General features: G+C 50.5%; 1 protein-coding gene across 2 annotated transcripts in view; it reads right to left on the bottom strand.

The window, feature by feature from the left end:
* Nucleotides 1-22,670, bottom strand: part of RBM5 (RNA binding motif protein 5) — a 313,693-nt gene that overhangs the window by 174,703 nt on the left and 116,320 nt on the right. For both annotated transcript variants that reach the window (XM_069206838.1, XM_069206839.1), the window contains one exon: nucleotides 6,309-6,406. In XM_069206838.1, coding sequence (XP_069062939.1) covers nucleotides 6,309-6,406 — 98 coding nt within the window. The remainder of the gene's footprint in view (nucleotides 1-6,308; nucleotides 6,407-22,670) is intronic.

Raw genomic sequence — 22,670 nt, 5'->3', positions numbered from 1 at the left:
ATGCTTGGGAACTATCGGGATGTGAAAGTATGCATCCTGCAGGTCGATTGAGGACATCCAGCCTCCCTGATGTAGCTGAGGGAAAATCTGGTGAAGAGCAGCATCCTGAACTTTTGCTTTCTTATGTACTTGTTCAGAAGCCGTAAGTCCAGAATTGGTCTGAAAACGCCCTCTCTGCCTTTCTTCGCCACCAGGAAATAACGGGAGTAAACCCCCTTCCCTCTGTGTGCGAGTGGAACTTTTTCTATTGCCTTCTTTCGTAAAAGGGCGAGAGCCTTTTTGCGCAATAGGCTGACGTGAGACGGATTGCATTTGGCTGGTGGCAAGTGCGGTGGAGGTTGCCAGAAAAGAAGAGTAGCCATTTTCGACAATGTTGAGCACCCATTTGTCTTTTGTGCTAGATCACCACTCGTGAATAAAGTCTGTGATACTGAGAGAGTCCCACAGTGAACGGTCATATCTGCCTAGGAGTGCAGACGTGCTGGAGACCATCATAGATGCCGCCGTGCCGCACATTTTTCTCCCCAGAGAGTCTAGATGTCTGCTCTTTGTCCGGTGGAACCGTGGAGGATGATGCCACTTAGTGAGTTTTTCGGGCTGCAGCCAATATGACTGAGTACGGCGGCGGATCCGTTCTGAGAAATAAAGGATCTTGTTCAGGCGCTTTATATTTTTTCAAAATCCTAGCAGGAGCAGATTTGAGGGTGGCTGGCGCCAAAAAGGTGTCCATGGTCGGCTGCAACAGACAAGGCACTAGCGGTAGTAGCTTTTTCGAAACCGCTCTATGCTGTAGAGTCTCAAAAATGACTGATGAGGAGGTTGATGGTTCTGGAACCTCTATGTTTAGCTTCTGTGCTCCCCTGAAAAGCACCTCATTAAAAGTGGTGATGTCGTCCACCGGTGAAACTCTAGCTGGTGGAGAATCTGTTAAGGTGGGGGAGTATCGTCTGACGGATGACCCGGATGATGACCAAGAGGGCGACCTTCTGTGTCTTGATCGTGATCTAGACCGAAGCTGGGAACGTGACCAGCTGCGATACACTGTAGCAGAGCGCCCAGGCCTCGTGGTCGGTTGGCGAGAAGCAGAACGAGCCCGCCCTGCCCGCGCTGTCAGTGTTCTCGGGAGAGAGGCAGTAGGAGAGTACATCCGTGAATACTGCGAATCCAGGGAGGCCGTTGGCCTGTTAAGGCTCTCCAACCATCTTGGTGACAAATTGATGGGTGAGACATGCCCCGACGATGCCGCTCTCGACCGAGATGAACCACTCCTTATGGAGACCACTGGAGATGGAGTGGTCTTATCTGCTGGTGGAAGCCGATGTTCTGCTCCCGCAAGACAGGTAAAACCTGTGTCGACGTCGACCGTAATGACGTCGAAGGGAGCGCCGCGGCTGTCGAGTGTGTCGACGTCGAAGAGAGCGCCGCGGCTGTCGAGTGTGTCGACGTCGAAGAGAGCGCCGCGGCTGTCGAGTGTGTCGACGTCGAAGAGAGCGCCGCGGCTGTCGAGTGTGTCGACGTCGAAGAGAGCGCCGCGGCTGTCGAGTGTGTCGACGTCGAAGAGAGCGCCGCGGCTGTCGAGTGTGTCGACGTCGAAGAGAGCGCCGCGGCTGTCGAGTGTGTCGACGTCGAAGAGAGCGCCGCGGCTGTCGAGTGTGTCGACGTCGAAGAGAGCGCCGCGGCTGTCGAGTGTGTCGACGTCGAAGAGAGCGCCGCGGCTGTCGAGTGTGTCGACGTCGAAGAGAGCGCCGCGGCTGTCGAGTGTGTCGACGTCGAAGAGAGCGCCGCGGCTGTCGAGTGTGTCGACGTCGAAGAGAGCGCCGCGGCTGTCGAGTGTGTCGACGTCGAAGAGAGCGCCGCGGCTGTCGAGTGTGTCGACGTCGAAGAGAGCGCCGCGGCTGTCGAGTGTGTCGACGTCGAAGAGAGCGCCGCGGCTGTCGAGTGTGTCGACGTCGAAGAGAGCGCCGCGGCTGTCGAGTGTGTCGACGTCGAAGAGAGCGCCGCGGCTGTCGAGTGTGTCGACGTCGAAGAGAGCGCCGCGGCTGTCGAGTGTGTCGACGTCGAAGAGAGCGCCGCGGCTGTCGAGTGTGTCGACGTCGAAGAGAGCGCCGCGGCTGTCGAGTGTGTCGACGTCGAAGAGAGCGCCGCGGCTGTCGAGTGTGTCGACGTCGAAGAGAGCGCCGCGGCTGTCGAGTGTGTCGACGTCGAAGAGAGCGCCGCGGCTGTCGAGTGTGTCGACGTCGAAGAGAGCGCCGCGGCTGTCGAGTGTGTCGACGTCGAAGAGAGCGCCGCGGCTGTCGAGTGTGTCGACGTCGAAGAGAGCGCCGCGGCTGTCGAGTGTGTCGACGTCGAAGAGAGCGCCGCGGCTGTCGAGTGTGTCGACGTCGAAGAGAGCGCCGCGGCTGTCGAGTGTGTCGACGTCGAAGAGAGCGCCGCGGCTGTCGAGTGTGTCGACGTCGAAGAGAGCGCCGCGGCTGTCGAGTGTGTCGACGTCGAAGAGAGCGCCGCGGCTGTCGAGTGTGTCGACGTCGAAGAGAGCGCCGCGGCTGTCGAGTGTGTCGACGTCGAAGAGAGCGCCGCGGCTGTCGAGTGTGTCGACGTCGAAGAGAGCGCCGCGGCTGTCGAGTGTGTCGACGTCGAAGAGAGCGCCGCGGCTGTCGAGTGTGTCGACGTCGAAGAGAGCGCCGCGGCTGTCGAGTGTGTCGACGTCGAAGAGAGCGCCGCGGCTGTCGAGTGTGTCGACGTCGAAGAGAGCGCCGCGGCTGTCGAGTGTGTCGACGTCGAAGAGAGCGCCGCGGCTGTCGAGTGTGTCGACGTCGAAGAGAGCGCCGCGGCTGTCGAGTGTGTCGACGCCGAAGAGAGCGCCGCGGCTGTCGAGTGTGTCGACGCCGAAGAGAGCGCCGCGGCTGTCGAGTGTGTCGACGCCGAAGAGAGCGCCGCGGCTGTCGAGTGTGTCGACGCCGAAGAGAGCGCCGCGGCTGTCGAGTGTGTCGACGCCGAAGAGAGCGCCGCGGCTGTCGAGTGTGTCGACGCCGAAGAGAGCGCCGCGGCTGTCGAGTGTGTCGACGCCGAAGAGAGCGCCGCGGCTGTCGAGTGTGTCGACGCCGAAGAGAGCGCCGCGGCTGTCGAGTGTGTCGACGCCGAAGAGAGCGCCGCGGCTGTCGAGTGTGTCGACGCCGAAGAGAGCGCCGCGGCTGTCGAGTGTGTCGACGCCGAAGAGAGCGCCGCGGCTGTCGAGTGTGTCGACGCCGAAGAGAGCGCCGCGGCTGTCGAGTGTGTCGACGCCGAAGAGAGCGCCGCGGCTGTCGAGTGTGTCGACGTCGAAGAGAGCGCCGCGGCTGTCGAGTGTGTCGACGTCGAAGAGAGCGCCGCGGCTGTCTCTGGACCGCGACCTGCTCGCCTCGCTCGTCTCTTGACGTCGAGGGGTGCGAGGCCTTCGGCGGCGAATGGACGCGCCGGTGATGGCTCGACGTCGATCGGCGGGTTGCCGTTGACGGAGATATGCCCCTGCAATGGCCATGTTCTCTCGACGCCGTATCCTTCGACGTCGGGCGGGTCGCCGTTGACGGCGATGAGATGGTGGCAGCAACGACGTCGACGGGGAACAAACATTTACTTTCCTACCTGCTGACATCGATCTAGCCATTCTTTCCTGAGAGTGGCCTGTTGGCTGCCTGGGAAGCAAAGAGGATGATGTTTTCTGCCTCTCGTGAAGCCCATGAAGCCTGATCTTTTCTCTGTTCTTCAGAGTCCTCTTTGACATGTTCTTGCAGTGTTTGCAAGTGTCAGGGCAGTGACTGAGGCAAGCACACAATACAAAGAGTGTGTGGATCTGACTGGGCCTTCTTCCCACAGGAAGGGCATTTCACAAAAAGTGAAGGCATTTTTCTGTCAGGAAAAAACCTCCAAACTCAGACAATGATGTTAGATGTCGAGTAAAGTAGGAAAAAACGCTATTCTAAAGTATTTCCCTGAGAAAAACTCAGAAAAACAGAGCTCAATGCTCCAGGATCCTCTCAGAAGAAGCCGGAAAAAAGAACTGACCTAACTGTGAACCAACTGTCACCTCTCCTTCACCCCTGAGGCATGGTGGGATAATGGAGGTGCTCAGGGTCTTAAAGGCACGGTGCCAAAGTTTTTATGGTTCTCCTGTGTTAACCTGCATGCAGCCTATTGGCTAAGAATGCTCTAGTGTTTTTCAATGTAGTTTTTTATCTTTTTCTCTGATGATTGCTACTGCTGATTTCCCTGGGCTCAGTGGTGTGGTTTTAGTAGATATTTTATCTCTTATTGTAATTTTGAGAACAATTAAAAAAAAAAAAACTCCATAGAAATAAAGCATTTTAGCCGGTTTATGATTATAGTCTGCATTGCTGTTTTACACATATATATGTGAGATTAGTATGAAAATTTGTCTACTAAAAATGCTATATTTTTCGTGCATATTTCATACTGTATATGTGTGTATTTTATATATCCTCCGGGGTGCCCGCACAAGGGCCGGAATATTCAATGTTTATGACTATTGATGAGGATCCCCTGGAAGAGAAGCCAGGGTGTGCCAATTGTGAAAACAAAAGTACAGGTTAGGGAAAGAACACTGGTGCTGGGGCCTGGTTAGCAGGCCTCAGCACACTTTCAAATCAAAGCTTAGCATCAGCTAAGGCAAAATGTCAGGGGGTAACCATGCTAAGCAGGCATTCCTTACATCTCTGTACAGACCATACCTCACTTTGGTATAGTATATACAGAACCAGCTTCGAGGGACAGCTCTGACTCCCCTTTCTGGACCTTGCTGGTCCCCAAAACATTGCAAATTCTTCTGCAACACCAGTTTGCACTTGCCAGCGCTTGCTGGCGACCTGGCTGGTCACTAACCCTCTTGCAATTAGGTTACTGTTGAGGGGCAGCTCATAAACGACTCCTGGACCCAGCAGCTGGACTTCTTCCACAGACTTGCAGGAACCTTCATCTTCAGGAGGGTGGACATTGTCACATGCACTACCTTGGCACCTCCAAGGGTTTAATAGGCCCTCCATGTCCAAAATCCATCCCTTGGTTCCAACGGCCTGGTCCACCGGTTGTGACAGCAGCTGGACCATCCAAGACATCCACAGTCTTCAGAAAGAGCCCCATCTTGACCTCCGCATCTAAGTCTCTGGTGTAGTCCTGTCTTCTGGGTATCCTGGTGTGGGGGCACAATCCATCCATCCATCCATCCATCCATCTGCCTGCTGGTTTCCTCTGGGTCCACTGGGAAGGGTCTTGAATTCCACATACTCCAACCTAACCGCTGTTAGTCTATGGGACAACTGGGTGAGTAACCACCTTACTCCTGGCTGCTGGGGGCCACTTACTATACTTAGCTCTGGTACTCCTAACTGCCTCCAGCCCCTAGCTAACTACCACACTTACCATGGCTGGGGACACACTTTCACATTCCACTTTTTTAGTATATGGTTTGGCCCTCCCCAGGGACCCTGTATATTTCTATGCTATTTCTAAAAAGGGACGGGGTGGAGGGGGGGGGGGGGGGGGGGGAGATGGTAGGTGTGAGGGGTGTGGTGTGTGTATTGAGTGCAATACCTCCAAAGGGAGATTTATCAATGCCAGTTTAGTAGTAGTTCTGTAATAAAGTACGCTTTTTTGCAACACTAGTGTTGTATTGCAAGTGATTTACATTCCTCCTGGATAAGCTTTAGCTGCTCACCTCAGCTGCCCCTAGAGCTTTTATCATCTAGACACCTATTCACTATTGCTAAAGGTTGCCTGGACTTAGTATGTGGTGCCACACCATACACTGAGCCAGCCTCCTAAACCCATGATATGTTGGCAAGTTCTTAGCTGAAAGGTCTCAGTAAAATCTCCTTGAGAAAAAAAAAAAGACTAGTCACTGGCTGTGCCATGTGGCCACAGGTGGCAGTGGGGGTGGTGTCATTCTGAGGAAGGTAGTCACACTTCATAGACTTTAGAGGAAATGCAATTTAGATTGCCAAATTATTACAGTATCTACAAACCACAATACCAAACTCCTTGCCCTAAGTGAGACCACTGAAAAATAAATGTTTGCTTCAAAACGCAACAATAAGGTGTTGGCTTATAATTAATGGGCAATTGAAAAATATGGCATCAAAGATGTGAAATGAATACAGCTATGAAAAAAATAAAACCTTTACAGAGAAGATGCTTCCATAATGCTGGAGTAATGATCCTCTTTACGAACCTAAGAAAGTAGAAAAAACCTAAGCAAGGGATTGAACGAGAAAAACCGGTGAGGGGAAAGGTGGGTTGTACCAAATTCACCAACTTACTTGCGTGCACTTTTTGCAAAGTCAACTCCAATCGTTTTGCCATCAATCTTCAAAGGTGGGTGCAAAGTCTGTAAAATCTGCAACAACTGTGATGCCTCCTTCAAAGGAAAAGTTATGCGTTATTTAACAAAAGGTTTAAAAGAACATATGCTGACAATCCATAGGATTAGAATATGGGATTGGGGAGTTTAAGTAATGTATTCAAGCCCAAAGATGAAGTGGCATGAGGTTCTTTGTACAGATACAAAATTCTTACAACTCTGTTTGGGAGAAAGTGTGTAGGAAAGTGCCCTCTTTCTTAGCATGCTTAACCCCACCACTCACCACCCACCACCCACCACCCCACACCCCCTCTCCAATTTTCTGCCTGTTGTCAGTATGTTTGACTGTGTCTACTGGGTTCCTGCTAACCAAGACCCCAGTAGTTTTGCTCTCGCCTCTAAATTGTACCTTTTTCTTCCCACAATTGGCATACTGGTTCCCCCATGTACATCCCTAGTATATAGGACCCAGGGTATTGGGGTTCCAAGGGATCCCTACAGCAGTTCTGCCAGCCACAGGAAGCCCAGGCAAAGGGTCCTGCAGGCCTGCCATTGCAGTCTGCGTGAACCGGGCGCACGCAGTTTCACTACAGGTCACTGCACCAAGTCACTGTAAGTCACTCCTGTGGTAGGCCCCCCTCAGCCCAGAGGGCAGGGTGCAGGTGCCTGTGAGGTGCAGAGGTGCCCCCACAAACTCCTGCCCCCTTTTACTGGACTTATATAAAATGGTGGCCCTTACTAAGTACTAGACATAGGTCACAATCTATGTCCAGCTACATAATAGTACATTCCAACCTGGGCATGTTTGGTATCAAACATGTCGGAACCATACCCCAAAACTATTCCAAGGATTGGAAGTATGATCCCATGCACTGTGGGGGATCCTTAGAAGTCCCCCCAGCATTGCTACCACCAGTCAGACAGGGTTTTCTTGGCAGCCCAGCGGCTGCAAACCCTCAGACAAGTTTCTGCCCTCCGGCTGCTTGATCTGATCACGCCCTGGAGGACAGAACAAAGGATTTTCTTTGGGAGAGGGAGGCAACACCCTCTCCCTAAGGAAATAGGTGTGACTGGCTTGGGAGGGGTAGCCACCCCATGTCACTGGTTTGCTTTGAAGGTGGTGCCCTCTGTGCATAAACCAGTCCACACTGGTTCAGGTGACCACCCCAGCCCTACTCTGCCACGAAACTGGACAATGAAAGGGGAAGTGACCACTCCCCTGTCCATCACCACCCCTGGGGTTGTGCCCAGAGTTCCTCCAGGGGGTCCCTGGGTTCTGCCACCTTGATTCTATGGCTGGGTTGGCAGGGACCTCTGGGGGCATCTGAGTGGCCAGGCCAGGCAGAGGACCTCAGAGCCCCCTCCTGATAGGTGCTTACCTGGTTAGGTGATGTAGGAAGTTGGCTCTGTATGTACTATTTCAAAGTTAGAAATAGCATGCACAGAGTCCAAGGGTTCCCCTTAGAAGTAAGATAGTGGCAAAAAGAGATAATTCTAATGCTCTATTTTGTGGTAGTGTGGTCGAGCAGGATAAGTTACTTATCTGTAAATCCTAGTTCTCTTCCAGGGGTATCCTCAAAGTCATAAACATTGAATATTCCCGCCTTTGTGCGGGGACCCCGGAGCATATATATATATAAAATACATACATATTATCATGTGTAAAACAGCAATGCAGGCTATAATCATAAATAGGCTAAAATGCTTTATTTCTATGTAAGTTTTTTTTTTTTTTTTTCATATTATAAAATCACAATAGATCATAAATATCTACCTAAGCCCCAAAAACTGGACTTAGGGAAGTAAACAGCAGTAAATAGAGAAAAATAGAAAAAAACACATTGAAAAACAATGAAGCATTCTTAGCCAATAGGCTGCATGCAGGTTAACACAGGAGAACCATAAAAACTTTGGCACCGTGCCTTTAAGACCCTGAGCACCTCCAGTATCCCACCATGCCTCAGGGGTGAAGGGAAGGTGACAGTTGGTTCACAGTTAGGTCAGTACTTTTTTACGGTGACAATCTGTGTAACTGATCAGAAAGATAATCTGTCCTGCACTTCTAGGAGACTTGAGTCCGGGGAGGAGGGTGGGTTGTTTATGACTTTGATGAGGATACCCCTGGAAGAGAACTAGGATTTACAGGTAAGTAACTTATCCTTCTCTTCCAGGGGATCCTCATCAATAGTCATAAACATTGAATAGATTAGCAAGCTGTAGGAAGTTGGCTCTGTATGTGCTATTTCAAAGTAAGGAATAGCATGCACAGAGTCCAAGGGTTCCCCTTAGAGGTAAAATAGTGGTAAAAATAGATAATACTAATGCTCTATTTTGTGGTAGTGTGGTCGAGCAGTAGGCTTATCCAAGGAGTAGTGTTAAGCATCTGTTGTACATACACATAGACAATAAATGAGGTACACACACTCAGAGACAAATCCAGCCAATAGGTTTTTATATAGAAAAATATCTTTTCTTAGTTTATTTTAAGAACCACAGGTTCAAATTCTACATGTAATAGCTCATTCGAAAGGTATTGCAGGTAAGTACTTTAGGAACTTCAAATCATCAAAATTGCATGTATACTTTTCAAGTTATTCACAAATAGCTGTTTTAAAAGTGGACACTTAGTGCAATTTTCACAGTTCCTAGGGGAGGTAAGTATTTGTTAGTTTTACCAGGTAAGTAAGACACTTACAGGGTTCAGTTCTTGGTCCAAGGTAGCCCACCGTTGGGGGTTCAGAGCAACCCCAAAGTCACCACACCAGCAGCTCAGGGCCGGTCAGGTGCAGAGTTCAAAGTGGTGCCCAAAACACATAGGCTAGAATGGAGAGAAGGGGGTGCCCCGGTTCCGGTCTGCTTGCAGGTAAGTACCCGCGTCTTCGGAGGGCAGACCAGGGGGGTTTTGTAGGGCACCGGGGGGGACACGAGTCCACACAGGAATTTCACCCTCAGCGGCGCGGGGGCGGCCGGGTGCAGTGTAGAAACAAGCGTCGGGTTCGCAATGTTAGTCTATGAGAGACCTCGGGATCTCTTCAGCGCTGCAGGCAGGCAAGGGGGGAATTCCTCGGGGAAACCTCCACTTGGGCAAGGGAGAGGGACTCCTGGGGGTCACTTCTCCAGTGAAAGTCCGGTCCTTCAGGTCCTGGGGGCTGCGGGTGCAGGGTCTCTCCCAGGCGTCGGGACTTTAGGTTCAAAGAGTCGCGGTCAGGGGAAGCCTCGGGATTCCCTCTGCAGGCGGCGCTGTGGGGGCTCAGGGGGGACAGGTTTTGGTACTCACAGTATCAGAGTAGTCCTGGGGTCCCTCCTGAGGCGTCGGATCTCCACCAGTCGAGTCGGGGTCGCCGGGTGCAGTGTTGCAAGTCTCACGCTTCTTGCGGGGAGCTTGCAGGGTTCTTTAAAGCTGCTGGAAACAAAGTTGCAGCTTTTCTTGGAGCAGGTCCGCTGTCCTCGGGAGTTTCTTGTCTTTTCGAAGCAGGGGCAGTCCTCAGAGGGTGTCGAGGTCGCTGGTCCCTTCGGAAGGCGTCGCTGGAGCAGGATCTTTGGAAGGCAGGAGACAGGCCGGTGAGTTTCTGGAGCCAAGGCAGTTGTCGTCTTCTGGTCTTCCGCTGCAGGGGTTTTCAGCTAGGCAGTCCTTCTTCTTGTAGTTGCAGGAATCTAATTTTCTAGGGTTCAGGGTAGCCCTTAAATACTAAATTTAAGGGCGTGTTTAGGTCTGGGGGGTTAGTAGCCAATGGCTACTAGCCCTGAGGGTGGGTACACCCTCTTTGTGCCTCCTCCCAAGGGGAGGGGGTCACAATCCTAACCCTATTGGGGGAATCCTCCATCTGCAAGATGGAGGATTTCTAAAAGTTAGAGTCACCTCAGCTCAGGACACCTTAGGGGCTGTCCTGACTGGCCAGTGACTCCTCCTTGTTATTCTCATTATTTTCTCCGGCCTTGCCGCCAAAAGTGGGGCCTGGCCGGAGGGGGCGGGCAACTCCACTAGCTGGAGTGTCCTGCTGGTTTGGCACAAAGGAGGTGAGCCTTTGAGGCTCACCGCCAGGTGTGACAATTCCTGCCTGGGGGAGGTGTTAGCATCTCCACCCAGTGCAGGCTTTGTTACTGGCCTCAGAGTGACAAAGGCACTCTCCCCATGGGGCCAGCAACATGTCTCGGTTTGTGGCAGGCTGCTAAAACTAGTCAGCCTACACAGATAGTCGGTTAAGTTTCAGGGGGCACCTCTAAGGTGCCCTCTGGGGTGTATTTTACAATAAAATGTACACTGGCATCAGTGTGCATTTATTGTGCTGAGAAGTTTGATACCAAACTTCCCAGTTTTCAGTGTAGCCATTATGGTGCTGTGGAGTTCGTGTTTGACAGACTCCCAGACCATATACTCTTATGGCTACCCTGCACTTACAATGTCTAAGGTTTTGTTTAGACACTGTAGGGGTACCAGGCTCATGCACTGGTACCCTCACCTATGGTATAGTGCACCCTGCCTTAGGGCTGTAAGGCCTGCTAGAGGGGTGTCTTACCTATACTGCATAGGCAGTGAGAGGCTGGCATGGCACCCTGAGGGGAGTGCCATGTCGACTTACTCGTTTTGTCCTCACTAGCACACACAAGCTGGTAAGCAGTGTGTCTGTGCTGAGTGAGAGGTCTCCAGGGTGGCATAAGACATGCTGCAGCCCTTAGAGACCTTCCTTGGCATCAGGGCCCTTGGTACTAGAAGTACCAGTTACAAGGGACTTATCTGGATGCCAGGGTCTGCCAATTGTGGATACAAAAGTACAGGTTAGGGAAAGAACACTGGTGCTGGGGCCTGGTTAGCAGGCCTCAGCACACTTTCAATTGTAAACATAGCATCAGCAAAGGCAAAAAGTCAGGGGGCAACCATGCCAAGGAGGCATTTCCTTACACAACCCCCCCCCAAACGAAAGAGGATGAGACTAACCTTTCCCAAGAGAGTCTTCATTTTCTAAGTGGAAGAACCTGGAAAGGCCATCTGCATTGGCATGGGCAGTCCCAGGTCTGTGTTCCACTATAAAGTCCATTCCCTGTAGGGAGATGGACCACCTCAACAGTTTAGGATTTTCACCTTTCATTTGCATCAGCCATTTGAGAGGTCTGTGGTCAGTTTGAACTAGGAAGTGAGTCCCAAAGAGGTATGGTCTCAGCTTCTTCAGGGACCAAACCACAGCAAAGGCCTCCCTCTCAATGGCACTCCAACGCTGCTCCCTGGGGAGTAACCTCCTGCTAATGAAAGCAACAGGCTGGTCAAGGCCATCATCATTTGTTTGGGACAAAACTGCCCCTATCCCATGTTCAGAGGCATCAGTCTGCACAATGAACTGCTTAGAATAATCTGGAGCTTTGAGAACTGGTGCTGAGCACATTGCCTGTTTCAGGGTGTCAAAGGCCTGTTGGCAGTCCACAGTCCAGTTCACTTTCTTGGGCATTTTCTTGGAGGTGAGCTCAGTGAGGGCTGTCACAATGGATCCATATCCCTTCACAAACCTCCTGTAGTACCCAGTCAAGCCAAGGAATGCCCTGACTTGAGTCTGGGTTTTTGGAGCTACCCAGTCCAGAATGGTCTGGATCTTGGGTTGGAGTGGCTGAACTTGGCCTCCACCTACAAGGTGTCCCAAGTAAACCACAGTTCCCTGCCCTATCTGGCATTTGGATGCCTTGATAGAGAGGCCTGCAGATTGCAGAGCCTTCAAAACCTTCCTCAGGTGGACCAGGTGATCCTGCCAGGTGGAGCTAAAGACAGCAATATCATCAAGATAAGCTGTGCTAAAGGACTCCAAGCCAGCAAGGACTTGATTCACCAACCTTTGGAAGGTGGCAGGGGCATTCTTTAAACCAAAGGGCATAACAGTAAACTGATAATGCCCATCAGGTGTGGAGAATGCTGTCTTTTCTTTTGCTCCAGGTGCCATTTTTATTTGCCAGTACCCTGCTGTCAAGTCAAAGGTACTTAGAAATTTGGCAGCACCTAATTTATCAATGAGCTCATCAGCTCTTGGAATTGGATGAGCATCTGTCTTGGTGACAGAATTGAGCCCTCTGTAGTCCACACAAAACCTCATCTCTTTCTTTCCATCTGTGGTGTGAGGTTTGGGGACTAAGACCACTGGGCTAGCCCAGGGGCTGTCAGAGCGCTCAATTACTCCCAATTCCAGCATCTTGTGGACTTCCATCTTGATGCTTTCCTTAACATGGTCAGACTGTCTGAAGATTTTGTTCTTGACAGGCATGCTGTCTCCTGTGTCCACATCATGGGTACACAGGTGTGTCTGACCAGGGGTTAGGGAGAAAAGTTCAGGAAACTGTTGTAGGACTCTCCTACAATCAGCCTGCTGTTGGCCAGAGAGGGTGTCTGAGTAGATCACTCCATCTACTGTGCCATCTTTTGGGTCTGATGACAGAAGATCAGGGAGAGGTTCACTCTCTGCCTCCTGATCCTCATCTGTTACCATTAACAGATTCACATCAGCCCTGTCATGGAAGAGCTTAAGGCGGTTCACATGGATCACCCTCTTGGGGCTCCTGCTTGTGCCCAGGTCCACCAGGTAGGTGACCTGACTCTTCCTCTCTAGCACTGGGTAAGGGCCACTCCATTTGTCCTGGAGTGCCCTGGGAGCCACAGGCTCCAGAACCCAGACTTTCTGCCCTGGTTGGAACTCAACCAGTGCAGCCTTTTGGTCATACCAAAACTTCTGGAGTTGTTGGCTGGCCTCAAGGTTTTTGGTTGCCTTTTCCATGTACTCTGCCATTCTAGAGCGAAGGCCAAGTACATAGTCCACTATGTCCTGTTTAGGCTCATGGAGAGGTCTCTCCCAGCCTTCTTTAACAAGGGCAAGTGGTCCCCTTACAGGATGACCAAACAGAAGTTCAAAGGGTGAGAACCCTACTCCCTTCTGTGGTACCTCCCTGTAAGCGAAAAGCAGACATGGCAGGAGGACATCCCATCTCCTTTTGAGTTTTTCTGGGAGCCCCATGATCATGCCCTTTAATGTCTTGTTGAATCTCTCAACTAAGCCATTAGTTTGTGGATGGTAAGGTGTAGTGAATTTATAAGTCACTCCACACTCATTCCACATGTGCTTTAGGTATGCTGACATGAAGTTGGTACCTCTGTCAGACACCACCTCCTTAGGGAAACCCACTCTGGTAAAGATACCAATGAGGGCCTTGGCTACTGCAGGGGCAGTAGTCGACCTAAGGGGAATAGCTTCAGGATACCTGGTAGCATGATCCACTACTACCAGGATATACATATTTCCTGAGGCTGTGGGAGGTTCCAGTGGACCAACTATGTCCACACCCACTCTTTCAAAGGGCACCCCCACCACAGGAAGTGGAATGAGGGGGGCCTTTGGATGCCCACCTGTCTTACCACTGGCTTGACAGGTGGGGCAGGAGAGGCAAAACTCCTTAACCATGTTGGACATATTGGGCCAGTAGAAGTGGTTGACTAACCTCTCCCACGTCTTGGTTTGTCCCAAATGTCCAGCAAGGGGAATGTCATGGGCCAATGTTAGGATGAACTCTCTGAACAGCTGAGGCACTACCACTCTCCTAGTGGCACCAGGTTTGGGGTCTCTGGCCTCAGTGTACAGGAGCCCATCTTCCCAATAGACCCTATGTGTTCCATTTTTCTTGCCTTTGGACTCTTCAGCAGCTTGCTGCCTAAGGCCTTCAAGAGAGGGACAGGTTTCTTGTCCCTTACACAGCTCTTCCCTTGAGGGTCCCCCTGGGCCTAAGAGCTCAACCTGATAAGGTTCAAGCTCCAAAGGCTCAGTTCCCTCAGAGGGCAGAACTTCTTCCTGAGAAGAGAGGTTCCCTTTCTTTTGCTGTGTTGCAGTTGGTTTCCCAACTGACTTTCCTGTTCTCTTGGTAGGCTGGGCCATTTTTCCAGACTCCAGCTCTACTTTTTCACCCTGTGCCTTGCATTGTGCTCTTGTTTTCACACACACCAGTTCAGGGATACCCAGCATTGCTGCATGGGTTTTTAGCTCTACCTCAGCCCATGCTGAGGACTCCAGGTCATTTCCAAGCAGACAGTCCACTGGGATATTTGAGGAGACCACCACCTGTTTCAGGCCATTGACCCCTCCCCATTCTAAAGTAACCATTGCCATGGGATGTACTTTTCTCTGATTGTCAGCGTTGGTGACTGTGTAAGTTTTTCCAGTCAGGTATTGGCCAGGGGAAACCAGTTTCTCTGTCACCATGGTGACACTGGCACCTGTATCCCTCAGGCCCTCTATTCTAGTCCCATTAATTAAGAGTTGCTGTCTGTATTTTTGCATGTTAGGCGGCCAGACAGCTAGTGTGGCTAAATCCACCCCACCCTCAGAAACTAGAGTAGCTTCAGTGTGGACCCTGATTTGCTCTGGGCACACTGTTGATCCCACTTGGAGACTAGCCATACCAGTGTTACCTGGATGGGAGTTTGGAGTGGAACCTTTCTTGGGACAGGCCTTGTCTCCAGTTTGGTGTCCATGCTGTTTACAGCTATGACACCAGGCCTTTTTGGGATCAAAGTTTTTACCCTTGTACCCATTGTTTTGTGAAGAGGCTCTGGGCCCACCCTCCTGTGCAGGTTTTTGGGGGCCTGTGGAAGACTCTTTACTATTTTTAGTTTTGGTTGTCTCATCACCCTTCTGCTGGGGAGTCTTTGTGACCCCTTTCTTTTGGTCACCCCCTGTTGAAGTCTTGGACACCCTTGTCTTGACCCAATGGTCCGCCTTCTTTCCCAATTCTTGGGGAGAAATTGGTCCTAGGTCTACCAGATGCTGATGCAGTTTATCATTGAAACAATTACTTAACAGGTGTTCTTTCACAAATAAATTGTACAGCCCATCATAATTACTTACACCACTGCCTTGAATCCAACCATCTAGTGTTTTCACTGAGTAGTCAACAAAGTCAACCCAGGTCTGGCTCGAGGATTTTTGAGCCCCCCTGAACCTAATCCTGTACTCCTCAGTGGAGAATCCAAAGCCCTCAATCAGGGTACCCTTCATGAGGTCATAAGATTCTGCATCTTGTCCAGAGAGTGTGAGGAGTCTATCCCTACACTTTCCTGTGAACATTTCCCAAAGGAGAGCACCCCAGTGAGATCTGTTCACTTTTCTGGTTACACAAGCCCTCTCAAAAGCTGTGAACCATTTGGTGATGTCATCACCATCTTCATATTTAGTTACAATCCCTTTGGGGATTTTCAACATGTCAGGAGAATCTCTGACCCTATTTATGTTGCTGCCACCATTGATGGGTCCTAGGCCCATCTCTTGTCTTTCCCTCTCTATGGCTAGGATCTGTCTTTCCAAAGCCAATCTTTTGGCCATCCTGGCTAACTGGATGTCCTCTTCACTGGAGTTATCCTCAGTGATTTCAGAGTTGTTGGTCCCTCCTGTGAGGGAACCAGCATCTCTGACTATTATTTGTGGAGTCAGGGCTTGAGAAGCCCTGCTCTCCCTAAGTAGGACTGGAGGGGGGGAATTTCCCTCCAAGTCACTATCTTCATCCTCTGAGTTGCCATCCTCAGAGGGGTTGGCCTTTTCAAACTCTGCCAAAAGCTCCTGGAGCTGTACTTTGGTAGGTTTGGGGCCCATTGCTATTTTCTTTAGTTTACAGAGTGACCTTAGCTCTCTCATCTGTAGATGGAGGTAAGGTGTGGTGTCGAGTTCCACCACATTCACATCTGTGCTAGACATTATGCTTCTAAAAGTTGGAATACTTTTTAAGAAACTAAAACTGGTTCTAGAATCTAATTCAAACTTTTACAAACTTTTAAACTCTAAAAGAAATGCTAAACAGGATCTAACACAAGGCCCTAGCAGGTCTTTTAAGAATTTAGAAAACTTTTCAAATTGCAAAAATCAATTTCTAATGACAATTTTGGAATTTGTCGTGTGATCAGGTATTGGCTGAGTAGTCCAGCAAATGCAAAGTCTTGTACCCCACCGCTGATCCACCAATGTAGGAAGTTGGCTCTGTATGTGCTATTTCAAAGTAAGGAATAGCATGCACAGAGTCCAAGGGTTCCCCTTAGAGGTAAAATAGTGGTAAAAATAGATAATACTAATGCTCTATTTTGTGGTAGTGTGGTCGAGCAGTAGGCTTATCCAAGGAGTAGTGTTAAGCATCTGTTGTACATACACATAGACAATAAATGAGGTACACACACTCAGAGACAAATCCAGCCAATAGGTTTTTATATAGAAAAATATCTTTTCTTAGTTTATTTTAAGAACCACAGGTTCAAATTCTACATGTAATAGCTCATTCGAAAGGTATTGCAGGTAAGTACTTTAGGAACTTCAAATCATCAAAATTGCATGTATACTTTTCAAGTTATTCACAAATAGCTGTTTTAAAAGTGGACACTTAGTGCAATTTTCACAGTTCCTAGGGGAGGTAAGTATTTGTTAGTTTTACCAGGTAAGTAAGACACTTACAGGGTTCAGTTCTTGGTCCAAGGTAGCCCACCTTTGGGGGTTCAGAGCAACCCCAAAGTCACCACACCAGCAGCTCAGGGCCGGTCAGGTGCAGAGTTCAAAGTGGTGCCCAAAACACATAGGCTAGAATGGAGAGAAGGGGGTGCCCCGGTTCCGGTCTGCTTGCAGGTAAGTACCCGCGTCTTCGGAGGGCAGACCAGGGGGGTTTTGTAGGGCACCGGGGGGGACACGAGTCCACACAGGAATTTCACCCTCAGCGGCGCGGGGGCGGCCGGGTGCAGTGTAGAAACAAGCGTCGGGTTCGCAATGTTAGTCTATGAGAGACCTCGGGATCTCTTCAGCGCTGCAGGCAGGCAAGGGGGGAATTCCTCGGGGAAACCTCCACTTGGGCAAGGGAGAGGGACTCCTGGGGGTCACTTCTCCAGTGAAAGTCCGGTCCTTCAGGTCCTGGGGGCTGCGGGTGCAGGGTCTCTCCCAGGCGTCGGGACTTTAGGTTCAAAGAGTCGCGGTCAGGGGAAGCCTCGGGATTCCCTCTGCAGGCGGCGCTGTGGGGGCTCAGGGGGGACAGGTTTTGGTACTCACAGTATCAGAGTAGTCCTGGGGTCCCTCCTGAGGCGTCGGATCTCCACCAGTCGAGTCGGGGTCGCCGGGTGCAGTGTTGCAAGTCTCACGCTTCTTGCGGGGAGCTTGCAGGGTTCTTTAAAGCTGCAGGAAACAAAGTTGCAGCTTTTCTTGGAGCAGGTCCGCTGTCCTCGGGAGTTTCTTGTCTTTTCGAAGCAGGGGCAGTCCTCAGAGGGTGTCGAGGTCGCTGGTCCCTTCGGAAGGCGTCGCTGGAGCAGGATCTTTGGAAGGCAGGAGACAGGCCGGTGAGTTTCTGGAGCCAAGGCAGTTGTCGTCTTCTGGTCTTCCGCTGCAGGGGTTTTCAGCTAGGCAGTCCTTCTTCTTGTAGTTGCAGGAATCTAATTTTCTAGGGTTCAGGGTAGCCCTTAAATACTAAATTTAAGGGCGTGTTTAGGTCTGGGGGGTTAGTAGCCAATGGCTACTAGCCCTGAGGGTGGGTACACCCTCTTTGTGCCTCCTCCCAAGGGGAGGGGGTCACAATCCTAACCCTATTGGGGGAATCCTCCATCTGCAAGATGGAGGATTTCTAAAAGTTAGAGTCACCTCAGCTCAGGACACCTTAGGGGCTGTCCTGACTGGCCAGTGACTCCTCCTTGTTATTCTCATTATTTTCTCCGGCCTTGCCGCCAAAAGTGGGGCCTGGCCGGAGGGGGCGGGCAACTCCACTAGCTGGAGTGTCCTGCTGGTTTGGCACAAAGGAGGTGAGCCTTTGAGGCTCACCGCCAGGTGTGACAATTCCTGCCTGGGGGAGGTGTTAGCATCTCCACCCAGTGCAGGCTTTGTTACTGGCCTCAGAGTGACAAAGGCACTCTCCCCATGGGGCCAGCAACATGTCTCGGTTTGTGGCAGGCTGCTAAAACTAGTCAGCCTACACAGATAGTCGGTTAAGTTTCAGGGGGCACCTCTAAGGTGCCCTCTGGGGTGTATTTTACAATAAAATGTACACTGGCATCAGTGTGCATTTATTGTGCTGAGAAGTTTGATACCAAACTTCCCAGTTTTCAGTGTAGCCATTATGGTGCTGTGGAGTTCGTGTTTGACAGACTCCCAGACCATATACTCTTATGGCTACCCTGCACTTACAATGTCTAAGGTTTTGTTTAGACACTGTAGGGGTACCAGGCTCATGCACTGGTACCCTCACCTATGGTATAGTGCACCCTGCCTTAGGGCTGTAAGGCCTGCTAGAGGGGTGTCTTACCTATACTGCATAGGCAGTGAGAGGCTGGCATGGCACCCTGAGGGGAGTGCCATGTCGACTTACTCGTTTTGTCCTCACTAGCACACACAAGCTGGTAAGCAGTGTGTCTGTGCTGAGTGAGAGGTCTCCAGGGTGGCATAAGACATGCTGCAGCCCTTAGAGACCTTCCTTGGCATCAGGGCCCTTGGTACTAGAAGTACCAGTTACAAGGGACTTATCTGGATGCCAGGGTCTGCCAATTGTGGATACAAAAGTACAGGTTAGGGAAAGAACACTGGTGCTGGGGCCTGGTTAGCAGGCCTCAGCACACTTTCAATTGTAAACATAGCATCAGCAAAGGCAAAAAGTCAGGGGGCAACCATGCCAAGGAGGCATTTCCTTACACAAGCCCATCCCTAAACTCTGCGGACTGTCTGAAAGAAGTGCAGGAAAGAATACATATTCATGCAAATAGATTTCTAAGAGAGGCCTGCCCCACCTGGGCATCCACTCTTGCATCCGAGTCTAAACAGTAATGCTTAGTAAAGGTATGCACAGACTTCCATGTAGCAGCCTTACAAATCTCGGAAATTGGTACATTAAGGAGGGCAGCAGTAGCCGCTTTTCCCCTTGTGGAATGCACTTTTGGCCTAGCCAGTAATTGTTTATTAGCCAGCTGGTAAGTGTTAACAATACAAGACACAATCCATCTTGATATCGTTCGTTTAGACGCTGCCTCTCCTGTTCTTAAATGACCATAATTCAGAAACAAATGGTTAGAATGTCTAATCGGTTTTGTTTTGTCCAAATAGAATTTCAGCACTCTTTTCAAGTCTAAAGAATGCAATGCTTTCTCAGCCGGAGTCTCCGGATTGGGAAAGAAAGTCGGTAAAGATAGTCTGATTGATATGGAATTCTGACACCACCTTCGGAAGGAAAGATGGGTGAGTTCGCAGAACCACTCTATCGTGAAAAACCGTGTACGGTTCTCTGCAAGACAGAGCCTGAATTTCGCTGACCCTCCTCGCTGAAGTAATGGCCACCAAAAAAGCCGTCTTCCACGTAAGGTGCTGTAAAGAGGCCTTGTGGATAGGTTCAAAGGGAGGGCCCATAAGTTTTGACAGGACTACATTCAGTTCCCATGGAGGAGAAGGTGTCCGAATGGGAGGAAAAACCTTTTTCAAGCCTTCTAAGAAATCCTTGACTACAGGTATCGTAAAGAAGGATTCCTGAGAAGGCGACTTACGATAAGCTGTAATTGCAGACAAATGTACCTTAATAGATGATACTTGCAGACCAGACTTCGCCAGATGAAGCAAATAGGACAGTATGACATCCTCCTGAGCTCGTATGGGATTTATACCTTGTTGAGAGCACCAGATGTAAAATCTCTTCCACTTAAAAGCGTAAGAACGCCGCGTGGAAGGACGTTTTGACTCTTTCAAGATGTTCATGCACTCCTGTGAGAGCCCTAGGTGCCCATACTGCAGGAATTCAGGAGCCATGCTGTCAAGCTCAGAGAGGGAAGGTTGGGATGTAGGATTCTGCCTTCCATTCTGCTCAGAAGATCCGGTCTGCACGGCAACCTCCTGTGAGGTTTTTCCGATAAGTTGAGTAGATCCGTGTACCAGAATTGGCGGGGCCATTGTGGTGCTATCAGAATCATTCTGGTTCTGGAGTTGTAAAGTTTGTTGATTACTGCCGGTATGAGGGGAATCGGTGGAAAGGCGTAGAGAAATATCCCTGACCAGTTGATCAACAGGGCATTCCCTTGAGATCCCGGACGGCAGAACCTGGATGCGAAGTCTGGGCATTTCTTGTTTACTTCGTCTGCAAAGAGATCCAACTGGGGTCGACCCCATTGACCGAAGATGTCCGACGACTTCGTCGTGTAGGACCCAGTCGTGCGCGTCTTCTAGATGTCTGCTCAGGAAATCTGCCTCTACGTTTTGCTGACCTGGCAGGTGTACCGCTGTGATAGACATTCCCCTGGCCAGGAGCCAATGCCATATCGTTTGGGACTCTCGAGATAGAGGTAGTGATCTTGTTCCCCCCTGTTTGTTCAGATAATACATTGTGGTTGTATTGTCTGTCTGAATTAGGAGAGATTTCCCCTGAACCAATGGAGAGAAAGATTTGAGAGCCAGATGGACCGCTCTGAGCTCCAGTAGATTTATGTGATAGTTCTTTTCCTTGTCGGACCACAGACCCTGAGCTTGGAAGGAACCCAGATGAGCACCCCAACCCTGAAGAGACGCATCCGTTACCAGAGTGTCGGCTGGAATTGTCTGGTGAAACTGAGAACCTATCGACAGGTGAGGTCTGTGCATCCACCATTGTAGTGATTGAAAAGCCACTGCTGGTAGTCGTACTCTGTCCTCCCAGCGACCCGTCTTTTGGCTCCAGTTCTCTAATGCCTCCTGAAGGGGCCTCATGTGTAGCCTGGCGTTCGGGACAATGAAGATGCATGAAGCCATGGAGCCCAGAAGCGAGGTCACCTGACGAGCAGTAGGTGCATCGGCTTTTAATAGTTGTTGACACTTCGTGTGGATAGATAAGTCGTTCCTCCGAAGGATACACTCTTTGGAGCTCTGTGTTTAGTATAGCTCCCAGGTAGTGGAGGTTTTGTGTTGGAATCAAGGTTGACTTGTTGTGGTTGATTTGAAGACCTAGAGACTCGAAAGTTCTTAGTACAATGTCTCGATGTTTTCTCACCTGATCCGGAGAGGAAGCCTTCAATAGCCAGGCGTCCAGGTAGGGGTAGACGAATATTTTTTGTCTTCGAAGATGTGCCGCTACCACTGCTACACATTTTGAAAAGACTCGGGGTGCAGACTTCAGGCCGAATGGTAGGACTCTGAATTGGTAGTGCTGTGACGCTATTTGGAAACGTAAGAATTTCCGATGTTTGGATGCTATTGGGATGTGAAAATATGCATCCTGTAGGTCGATGGAGCACATCCAGTCTCCCTGATGCAGTTGCGGAACAATCTGGTGAAGGGCTAGCATCCTGAACTTCTGTTTTCTTATGTACTTGTTCAGGAGCCGTAAGTCCAGAATTGGCCTGAAGATGCCCTGTTGACCCTTTTTCGCCACCAGAAAGTAACGGGAGTACACCCCTTTTCCTCTTTGTGCCGGTGGAACCTTTTCTACAGCTTTCTTTTGTAGGAGTGCAAGAACTTCCTTGCGTAGCAGGCTGAGATGAGAAGGAAAACATCTTGCTGGTGGCAAGTGTGGAGGAGGTTTTTTTTAAAAGGAGAGAATAGCCATGTTCGACAATATTGAGCACCCATTTGTCTTTTGTGATGGAGTGCCACACGTGAAGATGATGCGTAATACTTCCCCCCACCGGAGTGGTGCACAGTGCTGAGGGAAGCAATGCTTCATTGCTTTGTTGGTGTCTTTGCTGTAGACTGTTGAGGTCTACTTGCCCCTCGGTCTCTTGTGGGTCTACGCGCCTGAAACAGGGGACGTCCCTGTCGTTGCTGTGGCCTCTGAGACCAGTGAGGGGTTTGAACCCTCTGCTGGAATGGGCGTCTGTCGTACGGCCTGTACCTCCGCCTGAAGTCTTTCTTACGTTCCAGGCCCACTGCCCTCATAGTGTCCACCTCTGTTTTCATTCGGGTCATCTCTTCATCCGCGTGGGTACCGAACAACGAATTCCCGCTGAATGGGAGGTTTAAAATACGTTGTTGTGCTTCCTGTTTCAGACCAGTGAGCCGTAGCCAGGAAGACCTCCTAGCGCAGATTCCGTGCGCATACCCATGCGCAGCCAAATCCACCCCGTCCGCCGCCGCGCTGATGACCTGGTTAGATACTAGGCCCCCTTCCTGCAAGATTTCCTGGAAATCCTGTCTATCTTCCCTGGGCAACTTCTCTGTAAATCTGTGGAGTGAGTCCCACAGAGAGCGGTCATATCTGCCCAGAAGTGCTGAGGCGCTGGAGACCTTCATAGCAGATGCCGCCGTACCGCACATCTTTCTCCCCAGGGAGTCTAGGTGTCTGCTCTCCTTATCCGGGGGGACTGTGGAAGATGATGCCACAGAGTGTGTTTTTCTGGCTGCGG

Source organism: Pleurodeles waltl, chromosome 9 (assembly GCF_031143425.1).
Source record: "Pleurodeles waltl isolate 20211129_DDA chromosome 9, aPleWal1.hap1.20221129, whole genome shotgun sequence".
NCBI classification, from domain to species: domain Eukaryota; kingdom Metazoa; phylum Chordata; class Amphibia; order Caudata; family Salamandridae; genus Pleurodeles; species Pleurodeles waltl.
Note: the sequence above shows the minus strand (reverse complement) of the source record. Positions and strands in the feature narration are given on the sequence as shown.